General features: G+C 38.9%; 1 protein-coding gene across 15 annotated transcripts in view; it reads left to right on the top strand.

The window, feature by feature from the left end:
- TBC1D5 (TBC1 domain family member 5) overlaps positions 1 to 24,159 on the top strand; it is a 247,358-nt gene that overhangs the window by 70,675 nt on the left and 152,524 nt on the right. For all 15 annotated transcript variants that reach the window (XM_060280677.1, XM_060280685.1, XM_060280676.1 and 12 more), the window contains one exon: positions 18,538 to 18,672. In XM_060280677.1, the coding sequence (XP_060136660.1) occupies positions 18,538 to 18,672 (135 nt within the window). The remainder of the gene's footprint in view (positions 1 to 18,537; positions 18,673 to 24,159) is intronic.

Here is a 24,159-nt window from a genome sequence, read left to right on the forward strand (position 1 = left end):
CTTTTCCTCCTCTCTTACATTTGACTTGTTGTCATCAATTCCTTGTTTGCCCTTCAAATAATAATTGGGGGCAGGGGGAGTCATTGTTTCTAAATCTGGTTTGGAGAGCAAGCTAATCCATAGGTTACCAGTTTGGATGTCATGACTAACTATTAATTGTGCTAACAAGGGAGTATGAAGAGGAGGAGGAAATGGACTATGTGAGTCCAACATTTTGGCATGATCAGTCAAACTGACCAGTTCATTGTCTATTCCTTCACTATTGGAGGCAGTATTATTCTAAATGCCAGTGGCTGGAAACAGCTGGAGAGGAGAGTGGTGTTGCATTCAGGCATCTCATTGGCCACTTTGAGAACAGTATGTTAGACTATGTGCGTCACTAGCAGGCTCTTATATTCTCACAAAAGAGTAGAATTGTCTGCTGCTTATATATCTCCTAGATCCCACCAATAAATTATGTACATTATTTTATTTGTATAATAAAAAATTACTGTAAAAACAGCATTATATTTTTGATTTATAATCATTAATTTGGTTAACTCTAATCTTTATTATTTTTATAATATTTATTTAATCTTCTGTACATAAAGTGCTAATTGAAATGAAAGTGATTTTGAATATGTTCAGTTGTCTCTCATTTGCAGTTTTACTGAGTAGTATCTGCTTTAATCTAAATTGATAGAATTCTAATTGGTCTAACTTGAAATTGTATGAAGTTAAATTGGGGGGGATAGAAAAAGAACATATATTTTATTGAAGATATTATTTCTTAAAAAAAAACACCTTATGTCTTTTTGAGCCTTCCATATTGAGTGTGTAGTTCTGCTTTCATTTACAGTCATACCTCAGTTTAAGTACGCTTCGGTTTGAGTACTTTCAGTTTAAGTACTCCGCGGACCCGTCTGGAATGGATGAATCCACTTTCCATTACTTTCAATGGGAAAGTTCGCTTCAGGTTAAGTACAGACTTCCAGAACCAATTGTGTACTTAAACCGAGGTACCACTGTATAAGCAAAAATCTTGCTTTTGGTTGCCACCATTTTATTTCGCTCACAATGCCCTTTGAGCAATGGTATATTAGCATGTGATATCATTCTGAGAGTAATTGTGGGCAAAATTTATTCGCTTTAAAATTTGGCTGAACCTTTTCCTGTGATAAGTTTCAGTCCATTCTTAATATGACCAAGGCTAGAAAAACCATTTACCAAGAGCACAGTGGATTTTAGGAACCTAAGAAATCAGGTACTTGAATTTTTCCCCTAATTCTGACACACACACACAGACACACACACACACACAATCTACCGTATTCATTGATTAATACCCACAAATATTCTGGTCCTCAGTCTAGAACTTGCTTATAATAGTTTTACTGAAGTCTATCCTAGATCATTTTGAAAAAACACACAGTGTTTTCATTTTTATGTAAGATATATCTATGAAAAGCTTGAAAAGTATATGAGAAAAAGAAATGTTTACTCATCTGAGGGTTTCATCATCATTTACCCAGAGGCCAGTCTACATTCAACCAAGTCATAGGAAGCAAAATCAGCCTGCTAGTGTGCCTCAAGGTGTTTCCATATGTTAGTGCCTCGGGTTTGAAGAAGTAGAACTGGAAATGTTTTGAGTCTCTATATAGAACATTATTTGCCTCTCTCCCTACATCCTTTCTCATCTCTTCCATGCCTTTGGCTTGTAATGTGTTTCTCCACTGGAATAGTCACCCACAATAAATGGAGCTTGTAGATATAACTGGAAATATATTTGGCTGATGATTCCCCACTCTCTCTCACACACTAACTGACAACTGTGCATATCAGGAAACACACTTGTTTGCTCTAACTATGCAGCAGCTGATCAGTAAAGAAACAGAACCCTTAATTGCTACTTAGGGTTTAAGCCATCATTCATTCATTCATTGCTGGAACTATGAACTATTCATATGTTGCCACAGTATGTTACTTACACAAGAGTGACAGTGAAGGAAGTAAGAGCTAAGATGCCTCACAGATATAGACACTGGGGGATTAACATGTCCTCTTCATTAATATATATGTACATAAATTAATGTTAGAGTATTGAAACTAGTTTGCATGAGATCTGGACAGATTCCTTCTTTGAAGAGTGCTCAGAAAATGTCTTTAATATGTTGCAGTCTGCTTTCCAAGTTAACATTGTTCTGTTGTTGTTGTCGTGGCTGTTGTTGTTATATAAAATATGTTTTATTATGAAATGCACAACAAATCCTCTAAGAATATTGGTCTAGAAACTGCACATTGTTTTATAGATTGTCTTCTATTTTCTGATAGTCTAGATCCTTATCCTTCAATTTTACTTGAAATGGTACATTTTAAATCAGTTGGCAGCCAATCGTAACAGGCTAGTACTGGTCACAGTTTCTGTGTGGCAAATGGTATTATTTTCAGAAATACTTTACTGTCATTGATAAAGGCTTCTCATCACAGTGCTGTCATAAAGACCACCTTCAAGAGTTTTGTACCCAGACCCTGTTAGTTCCTCATCCTATGGTCTCTGTGTGTGGTATGGGAGTTGTACGGTTGGGGAAAGAACAGCGCTGTCCAGGGTAATAAAGACTGCAGAGAGGATAACTGGGTGCACTTTTCCCAGGGCACAGTGTAAATACAAATTTTAAGTTTCCCATATTCCTGATTGAAAATTGCCATGTGTACTTCTGATTGTGATATGTACTCTGCACTAAAAATGTATTAAAATCTGCTCCAAAGTGACCTGATCCTTAAGTTAAGCAAAATTCTGTTACCTGTTTGAATTATTCACATTTAAGCAACTTTTCAAAAAGTTGCTTATATTCCATTCTTCATTCTAATCCTTTAGTTATGGGGAGTAGCAGAAAAATGTAGGCTACAAGTACACATTAAAAATTGCACTCAGTAGCTACTTTCCTATTGTACCTGATGTTGAGCATATATTTTCAAGTCAAGTCTACCTCAGCTTACAGGTTGAAACACTTTAAAAAATAAAAGCTGAGCTACATAGGATACTGAATTCTGTGTCTTAGTGCATAGCCATTATTATAAAGAGGATGATACAGAAAAGAGGTGAAGAGTCATAATTCAATGGTAAAGTTCTGCTTTGTATTTGTGAACTCCCAGGTTCAATCAGCTCTTAAATAATTTCAAGTAATTGATGCTGGGAAAATCCTCTACTTGAGAACCCAGTGTTAGACATTGTATGGACTGGGCTAGTTAAATAGCATAAGAGAAGAGAGAACACCTTAAATGTTCTGGTTACAGGTAGGTAGCCGTGTTGGTCTGGATCGAAGTAAAATAAAAAAATTCCTTCAGTAGCACCTTAAAGACCAACTAAGTTTTTATTTTGGTATGAGCTTTCGTGTGCATGCACACTTGGTATCTGAAGAAGTGTGCATGCACACGAAAGCTCATACCAAAATAAAAACTTAGTTGGTCTTTAAGGTGCTACTGAAGGAATTTTTTTATTTTACCTTAAATGTTGAATCTTTATTTCTCTGAATTTCCCTGAAGAAAGGCCAGTAGGGTCTGAAATGCATCGGAATAATAAATATGACTTTTGCCCCACACCATTGTTTTTTGCTGCTACTTCCTGTGGATAGAAGCATGGTCTGCTTCCCTATAAGGCAACTCATATATTTACATGGTTTGAAATTAATTAATAGTTTTGCTACATCAGTGTTCTGGGTAATAGGACACAATCCTTTTCAGCAAATAAATTGTATTAAGCAATGAAAATTGGGGATAAGGGCATCTTTAGTTTCATAAGTTATTGAAGAAATATTCTATACATTATTTGAGGGAAAAACTATCAACTACAGAGTCTTTTACTGAATAAAACACAGTGAAATGAGAGCTGGAGTTGATTCCTTAATTACCAAAGAAAATAAGCTTTCTAGGAAGCAATAATGCATACTTAACCTACTTTCTTGGTTCTAATCTATTTATGCAATTCAAGAGGTTATTCTTGTACTTTGTACAGGAAAGGAAGGAAAGTATATCTCTAAATTGTTGCTTAATACAAACATCACAAGGAAAAAGAATTCAAAGGCTTCAAGAAATAGTTGTGGCAACTGCAGTACAAGTGTATAAATTATCATTTCACTCATTTTTCTTCCTTCCTTCTCCCTCCAACTCTTACTATAATTAGCCAGCATTAACAGCAAATGTTTGCTTTGGTTAAATTATTCAGAACATTTATTTTACTTGTCAAAGGTTAGATCAGGTTGTTGTTTGAACTGGTAATTAAATGCAGGCTAATACACTATCATATTTATATGCACTGTAAACCCTGTTTCCTTCTCCTTCTGTATAATTTTATAACGTTGCGGGTTGACATTTAGAAAGACTTTTCTACTCAAAGATGTATAAACCAAGCCAAGGAGGCAGACTTCGTTGGTATTCAAACTCCCAGTAAGTCGTGATCATGTGTAGTTGGAATTTGACATAAGGACAATATGTTAGCACGAGGTTCTTAGGTTAAATAAATAAATAAATAAATAAATATGGGGGGGGGGTTGGCATCCATCTGTCTCAGGAGACAGTGGAGTGCACCGTGCAACTCCAGCAGTAAAGTAAACCACTGGAGAATCGCAGTGCCTGCTGTGACTGCAGAGACCAGTAACCCATAAGTGCTGCCGCCCACATTGTTTTTGCTGCATTAGCAGCACCAAAATGACCTCCTGGGCTGAAGACCCCTGTGACAAACCCTGTTCTTATCCTTACCTGCTGCAGGACTTAGCTGGAGGGAGAAGGTTTTAGTGAGGAAATTAGATGTATTGGCTCCTGTCTTTTATACTCGCATGCTAAACATGCCAGTAGAATTGGGTTCTGTCATTGTTGGTCTTTGCTGCACCTGAGAGGCTTCCCTCACAAGTAACCGTTTCCAGGTATTCACTGGCTGGCTGCTGCCCTTAAATGCATGAGGCTGTATTGCTTTCTTTCCCTGGCGGAACTGCTTTCCCTCATTGATTATCATCACCATCATCATCATCATTAATTCTCCGCCCCTCTGGCTAGGTTTCCCCAGCCACTCTGTGCCGCTTACAGCAAATATAAAAACATAGTAAATGAAAGTTGTTTAACAAAAGTGTTTGTGAAGACTTCCAAACTCCCTTCCCAAACTGGGGACTGGGAGTGAGACCTTCCACCTGTCACAATAGCTATTTTCTATGGCAGGCATCCCCTAACTTCAGCCCTCCAGATGTTTTAGACTACAATTCCCATCTTCCCTGACCACTGGTCCTGTTAGCTAGGGATCGTGGGAGTTGTAGGCCAAAACATCTAGAAGGCCAAAGTTTGGGGATGCCTGTTCTATGGCATCTACACTAATTAGAAGACATATATATCTACACAAGCAAAGCACCTTCAGACTTGCAATTCAAAATATAGGTTTGGAGAGGCAGAGAAGAAGGGAAGTTGTTTGGCAATACCAGAAAAAAGTAGAAAGGGTTTTTATCTAGTTAGGACCAGGCTAATCTAGCTTTTCTGCTGTTGCCACCGGCCCACTGGCTGGTTACAAGGGCCAAAACAACCCTCCCCATACATCTTTAGTAAGGGACAGAGAGCAGAGAGATGGTGAAGCAAGCTCAAAAGAAGAGCCATGCTTCATCAGGCCAAAGGCCACCAAATGCTTTTGGCTCCAGCCATGATTTTCAACATCTTAATTTTGTTTAAAGTCAGGAATCTCTATAATTGGAGTACATTCAAGTTCACATAACTCCCACAGTCATTTTTTTAAAAAAGGGGGACTATATGGATTTAACATACATACTGGTAACTTAGTAATGTGTGCCTAACATCATGCTAGTACAGTAGTTACTACTGCATTACCATTGCCCTCATGAATAAGTTTAGCCTCTTAGTTTCCTGATTCCTTTTGTTTTGAGGGATATAAAGAATGGACCAATCACAACTCATAAATCATATTGTTCTTCCCTGGGCAAAATGAACTTTTGCACATTGATTGAACATAGAGCCACAGACCTTAGCTGCCAAGTACCCCGCTTTTCGCGGGAAACCCCCGGATTTTAAACCGTCTCCCACTGTTCTCCAGAATGGAGAAAAATCCCGGAAATCCCCCAGATTTCCTACCTGCCACGGAGCCTCCATTTTGGGTGCTGCTCTGACCATGTGTGGGCACCGGAAATAGGGCAGAGCGGCACTGGAAGTTGCTTCTACACATGCCCGGCGGCCATCTTGGTGGTGGCCGCATGACGGTGGCCATCACCAAGATGGCTGCCGCCATGTGGCCACCACCAAGATGGCTGCTGGGCATGTGTAGAAGCGACTTCTGGTGCCGCTCTGCCCTATTTCCGGTGCCCACACATGGTCAGAGCGGCAACTTCCGGTGCCGCACCGCTGCTGATCCCGCATTTTTCGGAGGGAGACTTGGCAGGTATGCCACAGACGGGAGTGGCCTGTGTAGATAAAATTAAGAAACCTCACTTTCTGATGGCCTAGTAGTAGTTTTGAGAATGAGAATGGTAGTAAAATTGAAATGATAAAGCAAACTTCAACAGCTTCCCTAAAAACAAAACATAAAAATAAACCAAGGAGATTTATGACTATCACTTGTTTACATCTCTTGTATTTTTTTAATAAAATGGGCTTAAAAGATTAGTCACAAGGTGCTACAAGATTTATATAAAATAAAAAGCCAGATGTTCTTCTTAAACTCTTCTTAATGTTCAGTGGGAAAAAATGAAATTACTGTCTTGTATTTGTTGTGCTCAAATAACAACAAAGCAAAGATTCCATGAAAATCAGTACCGAAGAACAAACTGCCTATCTGCATTAGAAGTTATAGAGAGTTGTTTGCTGTTTAAGCTGGAGAAGACAAGATGTGCTTGTTTGCTCTGCATTGTGGGTTCACAGATCTATTTGTTCTTTAGAAATGCACAAGCTTTAAAAGTTCTCTCACTGAGATATCAAGTGGCCACCAAAGCCTTTTCAAAAAAAAAATATGCACAATGCCTGGTGACTTTCTGCTACTCTAGCAAAAATTAAAAATCCACATAAATTCAAGCAGGTTCTTAAATCATGATTTTATGTAGATTTACCGTACATCTTCCTACAATTATAAGAAGAGAAAATACAACTGTAGAGTAAGTCAATAGGATAGTAAATAATGAAATAAATATTATAAAATCATTTTGCAAATCACTGCATGGTGCTTGTTACCCAAAGTAAAAATTGAAAAGAATTCTGGAAATTATAATGTTGTTTTTTCACAACTGCCTACATGGTGTTTTACAGAGCACCATAAATGAACAGGTCATGCCCTCATGAACCTTAAGTCTAAATTTAGACAGTTTGATTGTACTAGGAAGACGACAAAGTGTGAAAGGAATGAGAGAGATGAGAAACATGGGAGTTAAATGTGTATTTTCTGTTTTGCGTTTCAGGAAGCTCAATATTGGTAGGTGGCGTATCATACCAGACAGGCTTAATCAGGTTCATCAGGGTGTGATCTGAAGGTACATTCAACGATTCAACTCCACCTTGCTAAATCTAAGCAAGTCTGGATTTGGTCAATGTTTAAATAGGCTAGAAAATTTCACCAGATCAGGCCCTTTGTGCTGGGTACGTTCTCTTTTTCAGAAAGAGAAGTATTACAATATATACATGATAAGCTCGAATGCTTTTGGTAGTTGTGGTTGTGTAGAAGGGAATTATCCAGTTAAGGTCCTGCTCATGTCACTCTAGTTAATCAAGATTTTGACTCACAAAATTTTGGGGTGCTTTCTTTCCTGGGACTTGAAGAGCATTCCTGGGTGCCTCTGGTCCTTCTGTCATGGGAATTGTGCCAGGCAAAACCCTCTAATGGAGGCAGCAAGTGGAGTGGTCTTCCTTAAAAGATTGATTCAGAGCTGGAGTCTCCAGAGAAGAGGGATTCTGGAATATGTAAACATAAGATTGAGACAGAGGTTTACTCCTTCTCAACTTTTTAAATATTGTGATATGTTTAGCAGGAGAGACAAGCACCTCACAAGTGAACCAGCAACATCCACTTCCCCATTTACTGTGGGACGATGGATGGCATGGCTCTTCGATCCATAGTGCATACTGAAAGAGGAGCGCTAGTACATATTTTTACAATAAGGGTATGCTGAAAATGCCGGGAGGTCAGGAGGCCTTCAGAAGCTGATATGCTATAAAAGTTTCAGGATTATTTTATCTAGATTCCCTTCTTTTAATTGTAATTCCAAAATTTATACCAGGGCTTCTATAGTCATGTTCCCACCGCCCTGATTATTCAAAGCTACTCATTTCATCTTTCATGCCTGACATTTTAATTCACCACAAAGTTTATATGCTTTGTGTTAAGTGCTGGTAAGACACAAAAGAATGTAGAGTTAAATCTGCAGGCAGTGTTTTAAAACTCCTATGATGATAGTTCTTAGGGTATGCACTTCTGTTCTATAGCTCCAGAGACAACTATTTAATAGACAACATTTGAATAATACAAATGTGTGGTTGGTAAAAATGGATTAAGGTTTCAGGGTGGTACCAATGGGTGATATTTAATATTGAATGACATGTATTAAGACAAATGGTTTTATATATAATTTATTTGGCATTGTAAATGCATTTATCTTGTGAGATACAGACCCCCTGATGCAAAATGAAGTATTCTGGAAAGGTTTTGAGTAAATAAATAATAAAACCACTTTGATACACAATCTAACAATATTAAATATTAAGACTTCCACATGATTGATTTTTAATACTTAATTAACTTATTTAAAGCCCAATGTGACTCTATTTTGTATTAAAGATCAGACTTATAGTATTCAAAAGACTAGAATTTTTAGTAAATGGAACGAAAATTAACGGCACTTCATAATCACTAGATTTGCTAGTAACTAGCGACAAGTCATTTGGTGACATGAGCTCATGCACATCACTTTGGAATCCAGCTGATCAACTTCATAGCATTAGGCAGTTTTTTTATTTGCATCATTCCATTTTAATGATCTATAATCTGATACAGTTTATGAAAGAAAACATGCTTGCTTTGCACTATCTAAAATGTGTCAAATTGTGCATTTTTTTCTATATCTAAAGGAAACACTTCCTCAATGACAGATGGCTGCTAGTGAATTATGAAAGAAGCTTGGTAGGTGAATAAGAAAGAAGCACAGTCCTTGATGACTTTTCTTGCTGTATGTAGTGAAGACTAAGGGAGTTAATGCCCATCATATCCATGTGGAGGTTGCAAAAACAAGACACTTTTCGAGTAGGGATTGTTCACTTGCAAATCTAAAAGCTATGATACATAGAACATCCAGGCCTGTGTGCATCCTTTTGTTTGCCCTGCATAAGAACTTACTTGTTTAGAGGATACAGTCAAACACTTCAAAAGAATATTCACATTGAGAGTTCCCCCCCTTCCCTTCCCTTTCTTTCTTTTCTCTTCTTTGTAAAATGACTTCAGAAGGTTTTGCAGGTGCTGATTATTCAGTGATTCTTATAAATTCTATCTTCAGCTTCCTCCTGTATACGAAATTTATCATTTTCTGCCATCTCTTCATGGGCTTTTCCTGGTGTAGTTTTATAGCTCCAATCATATAGGAAGGTATTCTGTGTAATATAGGAAAGTACATATGAACAGCTAGTGCAGGAAGAGCTGTAGCTGAGCACATGCTCTGTGTGCAAAAGGCCTTGGGTTCCAATGCTTGACATCTCCAGGTTGGGCTGGGAAAGGCTGCTGTCTGAAAACCTGGAGAGAGACTGCAATCAGTGTAGGCAATACTGAGCCATATAGAGGAATGTGTTTCTGCAATGGTAATTAGCATTCTTCTTTCCCTAGCAATGAAGTGCTGATTAGGATCATGCATGTGAAACTCATCCCTGCATTATCTCCCTCCGCCATCCTCAGCTCAGCTTGACTGGTCTCAAAGTCAGGCTGTGGAATAATGCCTTTAAGCAGTGGGACAGGGGGAGAGGTGGGAGAAGAGGGGACTTGATCCTTTCCCTACAAGCCAGTCCCCAGAAAATTCAAGAAGAGGTCTCTGAGAAATGTCAGTCTTTAGAAACGACACTTTTTGAGTAGGGCTTCAGAAACGTTTGTTTAAAAGAAATATGTAATAGTTTAAAAGATTGATACAAGAGAAATATAGGCACTCTGTTTCAGATGTCTGAAATTGTGATGTTGTTGGCTCTGTTAACTGATCTGCCTATCTCACTATTCACACTTACAAGCAGTGCTTTTTTTAAAAAAAATGTTTAGGTGTACTCTCATTTTCCTACTCATATTGAAATACTGCCCCTCAATGAGGCCAAACTTAGATTCACAAAATGTTTAGGGGTGATGCTTTTGAATTATGGTGCTGGAGGAGACTCTTGAGAGTCCCATGGACTGCAAGAAGATCAAACCTATCCATTCTTAAGGAAATCAGCCCTGAGTGCTCCCTGGAAGGACAGATCGTGAAGCTCAGGCTCCAATACTTTGGCCACCTCATGAGAAGAGAAGAATCCTTGGAAAAGAACCTGATGTTGGGAAAGATTGAGGGCACTAGGAGAAGGGGACGACAGAGGACAAGATGGTTGGACAGTGTTCTCGAAGCTACGAACATGAGTTTGACCAAACTGCGGGAGGCAGTGCAAGACAGGAGTGCCTGGCGTGCTATGGTCCATGGGGTCACGAAGAGTCGGACACGACTAAACGACTAAACAACAACAACAATACCCCTGCGTCCCCCCAGAAAAAAGCACTGCTTACATGTAAACCCATAATGTACATGTATGCTCACAAAAGTAACATTTTTGCTCTGGAATTAATTGTTTGCCACAATAGCAACTGCTCTACGTTATTGCCATTTTAAATCAGCCAATTTAAAGCCACCAATACTCTCTTGCTTTCCTGTGGGAATTAGCAAGGACCACAAATGTTACTGGGACACGGGTGGCGCTATGGGTTAAACCACAGAGCCTAGGGCTTGCCGATCAGAAGGTCGGCGGTTTGAATCCCCGCGATGTGGTGAGCTGCTGTTGCTCGGCCCTAGCTCCTGCCAACCTAGCAGTTTGAAAGCACGTCAAAGTGCAAGTAGATAAAGCAGGAAGGTAAACGGTGTTTCTGTGTGCTGCTCTGGTTCGCCAGAAGCGGCTTTGTCATGCTGGCCACATGACTTGGAAGCTGTACACTGGCTCTCTCGGCCAATAACGAGAGATGAGTGCCGCAACCCCAGAGTCGGTCACGACTGGACCTAATGGTCAGGGGTCCCTTTACCTTTACCTTTACAAATGTTACTATAATTAAAATACTAACACAAAATGGCAGATAGTGAGTAAAATGGCTTGATGCATTGAAGTGCGAGTACACAAAACAAAATAGTACCGTACACAACCAGCCCAGGTAGGAATGCATAGCTCACAAGGCAACCCTTTAGCCATGCCAAGGAGAAATTTCTAGTTAAGCTGAAGAAATCTTGCTCTCACAAGCATCCCCGCAGTTAGAACAGGGGTCAGAGCTTGAAGATACATGGAACAGTCTAGCAAGCATTAAACCCACAATGCTGATCAATTAGGGAATTTATGAGATGTATGAGAAGTATCATTGCAAGATATGGCAATGATTACATGCATTTACGTTGTGGCCCATGCAATGATTCATTTCCATACATGGCTGCTGCTGGGGGAAGATATTTATTTGGCTTAAAATGCTAGTGCCTATGCAGATGCATGCGTTGATTACACAAAGCAGAGCCAAAATAAACACACTGTTCCAGGGCATGTTCAGAGTTCCAGCTGACCCGCTCAGTAACAGCTGCTTTTACCTTATTTATTACTTATTTAATTCTGTTTATGAATTGCTTCCTATAAAACATCTCAGAGTGATTTAACAATAGAAACATCAACTATAAAACAATGTCATATAGAAAACAAAACAATTTATTATAAAAACAATTTGAAATCCAATGCAAATTCAGACTGGAATAAAAATCTTCACTTATCTGGCTAGTTGAAAGGGGAAGGTCTTCAATAGATACTGAAAGGACAATAAATACTATTTTAGAATATGAAACCATTTCTTCAGTGTGGATTGTGGAACTTTAGTAGTCATGCTAAGCCATCTTGTTTTTTATTGATGTGCTATGATGTTTTTATCCCATAATATCATTTTCCGTTTTCTGCAGTTTCAGGAGATCAGTGGTGTGAAGTATTGCAATTTTTGGTAATACTCAAAATTCTTTGCCAGGAATTGTAAACCTTGGCCTATATTTACTGATCTGAAGTTCTTTTGACAGAGTTAATGGTTGGCCATTCTTTAAGAATCTGTCTTAGGTTTCAGTCATTAATTAGTGAAAGTAGAACTGTTACTGAGGACCTGCGAGAGGTGGTAGAAGCAGTACATTTAACTTTAATACATAATTTCCCTTCTCTCGAATTGTGATATTTGTGCATGTGGATCTTTTAAATATATTTTGTGCCCTAAATAGATATATCAGTAACTTACTTTAAGGGACATTATTGTGCTTCTATGGAAACTGTAGAAATCCATTTGAAACAGAATTCCTAGCAGCTTTAAGAATCAAACTTGTAATATCACTGGATTGTTCCTAGGTTGAGCGCCTATGAAGCACGATGTTATTGAGTGAGAGTTCTGAAAAATTCTCTGCTTCCAGATAAGTAGGTTTAGGATTGCAGTCTTATGATTTCAGAAATTTCATAATCATTTTTCATGTTCCAGTTCACTGTTCAATCTTGAGGTAGTAAAATTCTAAAAAGGACCTCATTCTTTTTTATATATACATGTAGAATAAACTTCCAAGCACTTATGCACTACTTTGCTGAATCAAGCATCTGTTTATTGTGGAATGCTAATATGTACAAAGTTGATAGTTGGTATGGTGGTGGGTGTTACACACACACACACACACACACACACACACACACACACACACAATGACACCAGATTGAATTTCAGATTGCTGTGATCTGTTTGATCTTAAAGGTGACGATTTTAATGTACATTCATTCAAAAGCAAAACTTTCTCTGTTCTCAGCACCAGATGTATTCATTATCGGCATCTGCAGAACAATTATTTTTCCAAATTAGTAAAAGTGTATTTAGATACATTGTCTTGAATAATCTGAATTTATTTATTTTTTTGTTCAGAACTATTTCCAATAATAAAAATGTCTTGGCTGTGGTGAGTCTTGCCAAAGTTGCATCTAGATTAGACTGTTGTAATATGTGGGCCTGCTTTTGGAAAGTGTCCAGAAATTGATTGAGAAATTCTGCCACCGTACAGAGATAGCCAATGTAAAGCCCGCCCTCTATGTGATTTTGACCCCAGCCAGTATGACCAATCACCAGGGATAATAGGAATTGTAGTCTTTAGGCCCTGAAGGCAGGGCTACCTCTTCTATACCATTGAGAATGTTGAATCTCATCCTTAGAAAGGTTTGTCGCCCTCTTTTTTGGTTTTTCAACATCAGCCACAGTGGGCATTCATCAAAAGATCTTTCATTCGGTCCTGATTAGGTGGCCTTCTTGTTTCTGCTACTATGATCTGTGTTGCTAATTGGCATTTATTGGGTGCTGTCAATTGTTTAATGATTTTATATTACTTTTAATATGCCTTGTTTGCTGAGATTTTGAGAGGAAAGGCAAATTGTCAACAATTTTAATAATATATTTTTAAAAACAAATAATACAAATGCTTAGTCAAACCCATAGAAATAATTACTATGAAAAACATGTTACAGATAAGTTTTCAAATGATATGTAGATTAGTGAAATATTTAATTGCAATTACCTTGCAATGTTTATAAGAATAAAAACAAATTTGCAGTAAGTCTACTGTAGTTCTACAGTTGTGTATATATATATATATATATATATATATATATATATATATGGGAGAAAAGTGAACTGTAAATACATTAAATGAATAAAACAAAATATATTTGTTTTCTATATTTAATATTTGTGTGATACTATAGTTTATTGCAGTGTTTCTCAACCTTTTTTGGGCCACGGCACACTTGTTCCATGAAAAAAATCACGAGGCACACCACCATTAAAAAAGTTAAAAAATTTAACTCTGTGCCGCCCTATATTGACTATAGGAAGGAGGAAATTAATCTCCCTCCCGCCACCCCATGGGAGGGGAGAAGCCTTCAGACCCCCAATTCTCCTCTCCTGCGGCCCGAAGTGGTACAGTCCAGGCAAGGCTCTGCCTGCCCCCGGATTACAAGGGCGCACACACTTCCAGGGGAGCTGCGGGGCGGCTCAAAGGCGAAAGGTTACCTTGGCTGCTGCTTGCGGGTAATTCCGGACCGCGAAGCCCAGCGTCCGCCACGCAGCCATGGCGAAGGACGGGCGAAGGAGGCAGGGGAGGCGGAGCAACCTCGATGCGGCTTAAGGGGGGCCGACGGCGGATCTGGAACAGCGGTTGAGAAACGCTGGTTTATTGAACACATCATGCTCTTTGTGAATCATTTATTACCTTTATATGTCCACTAAGAAATAAATTTGCTGGGCTTCAGTTTTAGTGGGAAAAACTTCTTAAGGAATATGTTTCTGTAAGGAGATCAGGCTCTTTCCAGATAAGGTCTAAGTGTCATGCAGGTTGAGTGTAATATAAGACCACTTACAAGCAGCAGGGGAGAAAAGTCTTGTCTGCATGACTGGCTGATGTCACTGTTGAACACATCCGGTTGGGGGGCTGGCTGGCTGCCCGCCAAATCTTTAAATTCAAACGGGCCAATTATGGCCCTTGGGTGGACGATGGTCTGGAATGGACCTGTGGGTGCCAGTCTTCTTTCAGGTCCACCACCACAGCATAAAAGCTGGCTGCATTGCAAGCATGTAATGAGTCAGAATTGGACACCCCACCCTCCCACCTTGTATGTTATTGGCTCTACCCCAAGGTAAGCAGGCATAGCACATGTATGTCCTTACTGTGCAATTAATGTCAGCATTAATTAATGCTGTGAAATTAATATTTTGGGCCAGGAAAGAATTTGGCTACAGGCAAATTGACCCTGTCTGGGTTTTTTTTTCCTCCCTTCCTCACAGTAAGTGTAAAAACCTTTGGTGAAAAAAAAGCTTTGGGTTGGATAATTAGTCTAAGCTAAGGGGTTGGGTGGGAGGGTGGGTGTGCTCCACCCTCTGATCTAGTATCAAATTCAGGGTAACCCGGTAAAGGGGTCCAAGGGTAGGATTCTGTCCAAAAGCCCAGACGGGGCTAATGAGCCATAGAATACAGTGGTACCTTGGTTGTTGAACGGCTTTGCTCCCAAACAAATTGGCTCCCAAACGCCACAAACCCAGAAGTGACTGTAACCCCAAATTGTGACCTTGTGGGATTGCCCTATTTGATTTGCATCATGGGGGGGAGGGGTCCTTAATCCCAGGATCGACCCCGATGGAGTTATCAGCCAGCAACAGGGTTGGCTGATTCAGGATACATACCAAATGCCTGTGTCAAAGCCAACTTACATCTGTAATCAATAAAGTTGTAAGCATTTCGATCCCAAGCTGGTGTGGCATTTCTGCTCCTTCTACACCTCCACCCCCCCCACCCTGATCTTACAACCATCTTGTTTTTGTGGTTGTTGTTTGCTTTAGGCTAGCAAAAAACTAGCTCTTACTCTGGATCAATACTATAAGTACTATAAGACAGAGATGTTTGTCAGGAAAATGACAAAACAGATCCATGTAATATGATTGTTTATATAAATAGAAATTACTTCCATTCACACATCCTTTGCCTTTCATGGTTGCGGTCCCCCATGGTGCATTGATTACACTCTGTTTTTATTGGTGCATGTTATTTACAGTGCAATGTGTCCATAAATCATGTCTGCCTCAGTCTGAGTCAGAATCTCGCAATGGCTGCTTTCTGTTTTGTTCCCAACATAACAGCCTGGGAACCCCGAAGCGCCTCCCCCTACTCTGACAGGGAGCCGTTTGTGTCTATTCCAGCGTGGGGGGAATGGCCTCCCGGCTGACTGTCTGCTGGTCTCTTATTCCACCGCTCTCTCTCCCTCCCCTTGGAGCAAGGGCTCTCTGAGGCTATCAGAGCCACGGGTCTCCCTTTCTGTTTCCTGGCTCTTGTAATCTGATCCCGTGCTTGACTTACTGCTTGGTGAGGAACTCGACCTGATGAGAGGGGGCTGGTCCCTATAAGCCTTTCCCCTTACACCCAAGGTAGCACTGTATTCAGTTTTCCATTAATGTGTTTTTATGGTAACATATGGGACGCGGATGGTGCTGTGGACTAAACCACTGAGCCTAGGACTTGCCGATCAGAAGGTTGGCAGTTCAAATCCCTGCGATGGGGTGAGCTCCCATTGCTCGGTCCCTGCTCCTGCCCACCTAGCAGTTCGAAAGCACGTCAAGTGCAAGTAGATAAATAGTTTCCACTCCAGCGGGAAGGTAAACGGCATTTCCGTGCGCTGCTCTGGTTCGCCAGAAGTGGCTTAGACATGCTGGCCATATGACCCGGAAGCTGTCTGCGAACAAACACTGGCTCCCTCGGCCAGCAAAGCAAAATTAGTGCCGCAACCCCAGAGTTGTTCACGACTGGACTTAACTGTCAGGGGTCCTTTACCTTTACCTTTTTATGGTAACAGCATCCAATTAGTATGTACTTTTATTTAGGAAGTATCTAAATAATAATTGGAAATTTTTGCTTTGAATCATTGATTTAAATTGGCCTTTTTTCCTTAGTGATCTAAATTGCTGAGGTAAATCACCTTGATCTTTTACAGCCTATAATTATACGGTCAGAGCTAAATTACTTTATTGAAAGAGTTCTATACCATACGCTGTACCTTAAATCTTTCTTAAGAAAGGCCTTAAATACAGACTTTTTCAGAAATCCCGTTTAAAAGAATATTAGTCTTCATTATTAGCTCCAACAGGCTGCTTACACTCACGGAATTTTTTAGGCTAGAGAATAAAAATAATTCTGTACTAATATAGATGATGTGGCTGTACATCCCTAAAGGTTTACCTTTCCCAGTCTGGACCAGTGGATTTTTGCAACAAATAAGGATGCCAGTCCAAATTTTGGCAAGTTCCAACTGGGTGTCAGTTCATGCAATATTATTCATTTGTTGCTTTGAGTAAAGGCCCCAATTGTGGTCTGACTTATTAAATACAATAAAGAAATAAAATCCCAATGATGGAGGAACTGTGCTTCTGTGACTCCCATCCTGCTCAGATAACTGAGGAACCCTGAGTTGCTTCCCCCACCCATATTTTTTACAGCTACAATAAAGTTGCATTTATTTATTTATTTATTTGTCTAGAGAAGGTGAAACAACAGGTCTTATAACTTACTGCACATGTTTACATGTGTCTGCAACCGTATTAATAAATTCATTCATTCATACCCATTTGTGCTCAGTAGGGTTTATTCCCTACTTAATTTATTTAGGAATGTATTTTTGAATGAATAGTAGCTCCTAAATCACATATCAATATCCTTTTAGTATTATGTAATGATTTTGTTTAATTGCTTTACATAAAAGTAGAAAAATATTTTGCAGGCCATTATAAACCAGTAAAAATAATCACTCATTTTCTAAGAAATGTCCCATGAGTCACCATAATGGTTTAATTTTCTTTGCTGTTTAAAAATTAAAACACTAAAATTATCACAGGAATTCCTTGGTATTCAGAGTAGTTAGGCTAATAGGTATTGATCATTGATTTTTTTTTAATTCTGATGTAAAAATAATTTTCTAGTAGCCTTTTTTGGTTTTTGTTGCAACTTTGGATAGAACTTTAATCTTGTCTGTTCCTTTTACATGTATTTCTGTAATAATGTTTTTAAGAGAGGACTTTAGCAATTATATTTCTTCTTTATTTTGACATTGGGGTAGCCATTTGTCATCCTATAGTAGACAACATGGTAACCTCCAAATATTCTTAGACTACAGTTCCCATCAACTCCCATCAGAGCTCCAACCAGAATGGGTTAGTGTTCAAAAATAATGGGAGTTGATTCCAATAACTGCTGTAGGGCACCATACTTTGCTATAGCAATCTTTTTATAAGCATTTATGGAAATGGGGTAATATTAAATCTTAATATACTCTGCACGGTAAGTTCACTATTAGGAAAAGTGGCAATTTTTCTCAAAAAGTAGCTTACTTTAAGAACGCTGTTCAAATAGAAATTAACAACTTATTAAAAGTAAATCAAAACAACTTTAGCACGTGCTTCCTATCATGCTTGAAAAATGTATGAGTGCAACAGTGTATTGTATCGAATATATTTCCCCCATTCGTTAAAACATTGTCACATACATTGTTATAATAACAGAAAAGAGCACCAGATTTGTAGCAATAGTGGAGAAAGTTTACATATTAGGAGAACCTCTTATACCATGAAGAAAAATATAATAATACATATAATACAATATTCTTTCCCCTTTCTGCTAAACTAATGAGAATAGTATGCTTAGATGACATGCTGAGTTTTCTGAGATCTTTGCTACCTTAATGCAGTATAGAATTAGGAGGCTGTTTTGATTAATCTTTAGTTTTTGTTTATTCACCCAGGTAATTACTACTTATTGAAAGTGCCAAGTGTCAATATGTACCATTCCATCACTGAAACTAGCCATCCTTTACAAGCTGAAGAGCAGGAAATAGGCATTGATCCCCTGCAAAGTTATGTGAACAAGCCTGATGAAGGTGAGTTGATTATTTTTACACTCAACATTTTAGAAAATGTATGAGAATTTTTGAATGGCTATGTGTTTATAATGTCTTCCATACCCCCTGCCCCCCCCCAAACATAACTGAACAGAAATATTTTAAGAAACATTTCACTGTGTGTGTTGATCATTCTGGCCCTAACAAAAACCCCAAAACATTCAACTATTTTCATACTGAAATACTAGTCAAATGTTTAATTCCCTGTTATCTTTTCTTATCATAAACAAAACAGTGATATTGAAATCCACTATAGGAGCCATGTAAATGTGAGCTCTTTAACTCCCCCCCTTTAGATTTCTTATTACCAAAACCTGGTCGTTATTTTATGTTTCCTATTATTTCATTTGGTTTTCTAAGTGCTTTTGTAATTCATTCGGTAAAAGAAGATTTAGCAATGTCCTATTAAATTTGAATTTGGCATTGTTAACACAATCCAAGAAGAACTTTCCAATCTCCTTGTACCTTTAATTGTTAATCAAAGCTGTCAACTTTGACACTCCTGTCCTAATATATTGTGTGTGATGTTCATTTGTTTCTCAAGCTAACCAATATTGTATACTGCATCTTAAAAACACTTACTCAGGAATCGCCAACAAAGTTAAAAGCATAGTGAAAGAATAAAAACAAAAACAGTTAAAATGTTTGCAGTAGTAAAAGCACATTGTAAGATGTAGAGGGGGGGGGGACCAAAGAGAAAGGAAGTGTTTTCAGTCTCTTAAGTTCAACAGAAATGAATCCAGAAAGGACATGGAGATAGTAAACTACAGCTGAAAAGGCTCTCACTCTTACTCACCTCACTCCTGAAAGTGGAACCATAAGGATCATAATAGTTGGGCAGGTTGATGTGGCCACACACCTAGATTTGTGATGATATATTGGCATATTATTTATTTTCAGGCCACAGATTTTCAGAATTGAAGGTGAAATGTATCAGAAGTGCAATGAAAACATAGTACCTTGAATGATGCCAATTTGTTAGTTGAACTTCCTACTTACCTGCTATTACTGACTACTATTTGGTTCTTCAGATGCTCTGCCCATACATATACAATACTTAGAGGGGTAAGCAGGACCACACACCCCTAGCCCCAATCTCAGTGTGGCTGGCCCCCTGGCCGTGACCTCAGCACATTACAGTGAAGCATTGGAAAGGGGTATCCATGCATGTATAGCTAAATGCGCATAGCTATCCTTTTCAGATTACTGTGCACAACATACAAAGGCTACTAATGTAATAGGACTTTTAATTCTCTTCTCCGCCTCCAACCCCCTGTGTGCACTCACAATTTGCTTCAGGGAGTAGGAAATTAAGGAGAAGCCCCATTGTGTGAGTGGATGCCCACTTATGCTCTGTTGGATCTCAGCCTCTGCTGCTGAATGTAGACAAATGTGGGTCTTAACAATTGTGGCTATTATTCAGCAGCAGAGCCACAGAGCTGGTCCTCCATTTACCAGCATCACTGTTGCTCATAGCTCTGAGGCATAGCTGAGGTTGGGGCTGCACAGATGCCCCAGTGGTCTCACCATTGCCCCAGCCCTGCCCAGGAAAACAGCACTTATGCTGGTGTCGGGAGAGTGGCTCGGTCCCACCGTACAAGCCCACTACTGCTGTCAGTACGTTTTAGAATCATAGAATCGTAGAGTTGGAAGAGACCACAAGGGCCATCCAGTCCAACCCCATGCCGAGCAGGAAACACCATTTGAATTTATGATAGAATTATCCCTGAGGGGACAAAAATAGGGGAAATGTTATAATAATCAAATGCCTTGTTGTTCATGCCTTGTTCATATCTGGCCTATCAAAAATCAGTGATCTTAATAATTCAATGTGTCTTCAAAAATTAATGTGCTTTTATGTAAATTATGTTCACAGTTACTCAAATATTTGGTTATCCAAATATTTTACATTACACTAGTCCAACAGAATGTATCATTCATATTTAAAAGTTTGGACATACTAGGAAGCTGTTTTTGTGAAACATTTTTAAGTTCCCGATTGCTTGGGTTTTTTTAGCCTACATAAATCATCAATTAATAGTATAGAATAAAATGTTAATTCTTAACCATGTATTTTAACATCTTTGGGAAGTATTTTTAATCAGTTGTACTCTCTGTGTGTGTGTGTGTGTGTGTGCGCGCGTGCCCGTGTGCCTTGAGCAATTAGTTACCTAGACATAGAAGACTTTATAGTTTTTATCTGAACCTTAACATTGCTGCAACATACAAAGTTATTAGTATTGAATTGATGTTTAAAAGTGCCATTAATTCATTTACCCCAAATGTTCATTAACAATGTAAATGTATGCTGATGTTCTATGAGACAAGGAAGTGACTAATGACTCTTCGCACTAACAACACTTAAAATGAATAGAAACTTAAGATAGCTAATCTTGAAGTAATCAAGGCCCTCATTCAGCTTGGCTTCTCTGTATGCTCTAAAACAGCTGTCAACTGTTAAAAATATATACACAACACACAGATACGCACATGCGAAGATAGAGATATGTAAATACATGGTTCCCCAAAGTCATAAAGGTTACCAACCATAGTACATTTTTACGTTCTATATGTAAATATTTTATATAAAGCATCCATTTCATCTTCATGGCTTTTTTACAGTGAAACACAGACTGCATTTTAATTTAGTGCCATATGCATCCAAGATTCATCATCTCGAGTTTTATACTATTATTTAAAATAAGGTATGCAGCAGATATTAGGGGTGGAGTGGACTTTATGTTATTTTCCTAGCCCAAATGTTGCAATTCAGGAATTCAATATCAAGGAGCAGGATGTGGTCTATAACTAAGAGATCATTGCATTATAGGAATCAATGAATCATGGTAGCAAGACTGTCCCTATTCAGAAACAACTATAGTGGTACTTTGGGTTAAGTACCTAATCCGTTCCGGGGTGCCGTTCGCACCCTGAAAAGTACTTAACCCGAGCAGCGCTTCTGCCATGCGCGCATGGGGGTCCACCGAGTACGCAACCTGAAAGTACGCAACCCGCAGCTTACTCAACCTGAGGTACGACTGTATAGCTGCCTTCAGTAACACTGTTGGATCTTGGAGCATCCCCAGAATATCATTCATTTATTCAGTACATTTCTATGCCATCCTTTATCATAACTAATCTCAGGGTGGTTAACACACACATGATTATTAAAACTATAACTCACAATAAAACAATAAACCTGCAAGCTGTATGTCTAATATCTGAGCATGAGAAGCACCTACAGACTAGAATCATTCTCAGTTTATTGACCTTCATCTAGCCCGCCACTGCATCCAGTGACTATTTAGGACTGGTACAACCTCACTTGGCTCAGTTGACAAGGTGAAATAGTGTTGGGTGTCATCAGCATACTCATAGCATAGAAACACAGAACTGTAGAGCTGGAACGGATCCTGAGGGCTATCTAGTTCAACACTCTGCAAAGCATCTATGACAGATGGCCATCCAACCTCTGAAAGAGAGTCCATTCCACGATTGAACAGCCCTTACCTTGCTCCACATCCCCTGATGACCATACCCTGTAGATTCCCCCAAGGATTGCGGGGGGGGGGCATTGTCAAGGTCAATATATGCAAGGGGTTTGGACAGCAACCGAAAAAAGGTGATCCATCAATTGGCTCAAGTTGTGAGCAGCCAGGTTGGCTTTGGTCCACTTTGTACAGCTTCAGCACCATTCCACGTGTTGATACGCACTGACAACTCCACTGCAAAATCTCACATTGTGTGTCAAGGGGGTGCAAGGTTGGCATCCCTTCAAAGGGAAGCATCTCTTCAACTGGGCCAAAAAACAGCAGTTACCAGTGCCACAATTGATGTGGAGGGCACTATTTTGGCTGTCCCAACTATAAGCAATGGTAGAAATTCTGCCTACATTGCCTTTTCAAGAGTAGCCAAGAAATCAAGAACAGTCAGTGGGAGTATTCCAGTAAACATCTCAGATTTGACCATCTCTGGGTGAGTTTCCATGGAAGCTTCTCAGACTCTTTGTGTGTTGCTTTAGTGATACACCGTAGGTGTAGAAAAGACGATTGGTGTATCACTTCTAAACTTTTATATTGTAATAATTGTATCTTTAGCTTCTTGAACAATCTTCTACTGTCTTTCTATCACTCTTTATTTTCATGTGTGCTTTTTCCTTTTGAATATTAGAACATGCTTCCATGTGGATGCTTTATAAATAATGTCACACCCCAGGTACAAATGTTGGTAGGTGTATTTCCTTGCTTCATGTGGTGGTTAGAAATAAGTGTTGTAGCCTACTATGTAGATGGATGCTGAGCAAAACAGGAAATTATAATGCTTTGGCAGGTGTTTAGGATATCATTCAAAAATATTATCTGGAATAGGATGCTAATGGTGATGAACAATTCAGGCTGTGTAGAACATTCATTGCTGAAACTTATCCAGTCTGCCATATTTTATTCCCTCTAAATAGCAGCAAAGCTTTCTTCTGCTGCTTCCAACACCAGATGCTTACTTAGCAAGCTTTTAATAGTCATTTATTAATAATAGCTTCTGTGTAGTTTGCTTTTACTTGAACAGCTACAGATCTGTAGCGACAAAGGCCATTGGCATATCACTTTTCCACTTACGTCTTGTAATAATTGTCCCTGTCACTTGCTTCTTAATCAGTGTTGTCCTCTTGTCTTGTAATCACTTTAATATTTTCATATACAGTGTTCTTTTTGGATAGAGCATTAAACAGTGAGCATCACTGATATTTTTTTCAAGAATTACACTATAATTCACATAATACAAATAAAGATATATATAGGTAAAGGTAAAGGGACCCCTGACCATTAGGTCCAGTCGTGACCGACTCTGGGGTTGCGCGCTCATCTCGCATTATTGGCCAAGGGAGCCGGCGTATAGCTTCCAGGTCATGTGGCCAACATGACAAAGCCGCTTCTGGCAAACCAGAGCAGCACATGGAAACGCCGTTTACCTTCCCGCTGTAGCGGTTCCTATTTATCTACTTGCATTTTGACGTGCTTTCGAACTGCTAGGTTGGCAGGAGATATATATATATATATATCTATATATAAGATATATATATATATCTTATATATATATCTTATATATATATCTTATATATATATATAATATATATATATATCTTATATATATATAAGATATATATATATATATATAAAAGCCAATTTAAGCAAGTCTGTGCCCCAGTATTACCTGGACCTTGAGACTACTTTGGCAGTGCCTCAAAGGAGCTTAAGACCCACTTTGAATATTCTGCTTTTTATGACCCATTCTAGCAATTAGCTAATGATCTGTGCATATATTAAAAACTAGTTTTTAAAAAATCCTGAAGTGGTTTTCTAAGAAACCTCCATTTGTGGAGCTACCCTTAAGGTTGGTGCAGAAAGTGGCAGGTAAGTTCCTAAACGCATTCAGTATAATAGCTGTTCTGAAAGAACTGCAGTGGCTGCC

Source organism: Zootoca vivipara, chromosome 12, assembly GCF_963506605.1.
Source record: "Zootoca vivipara chromosome 12, rZooViv1.1, whole genome shotgun sequence".
Lineage (NCBI taxonomy): Eukaryota > Metazoa > Chordata > Lepidosauria > Squamata > Lacertidae > Zootoca > Zootoca vivipara.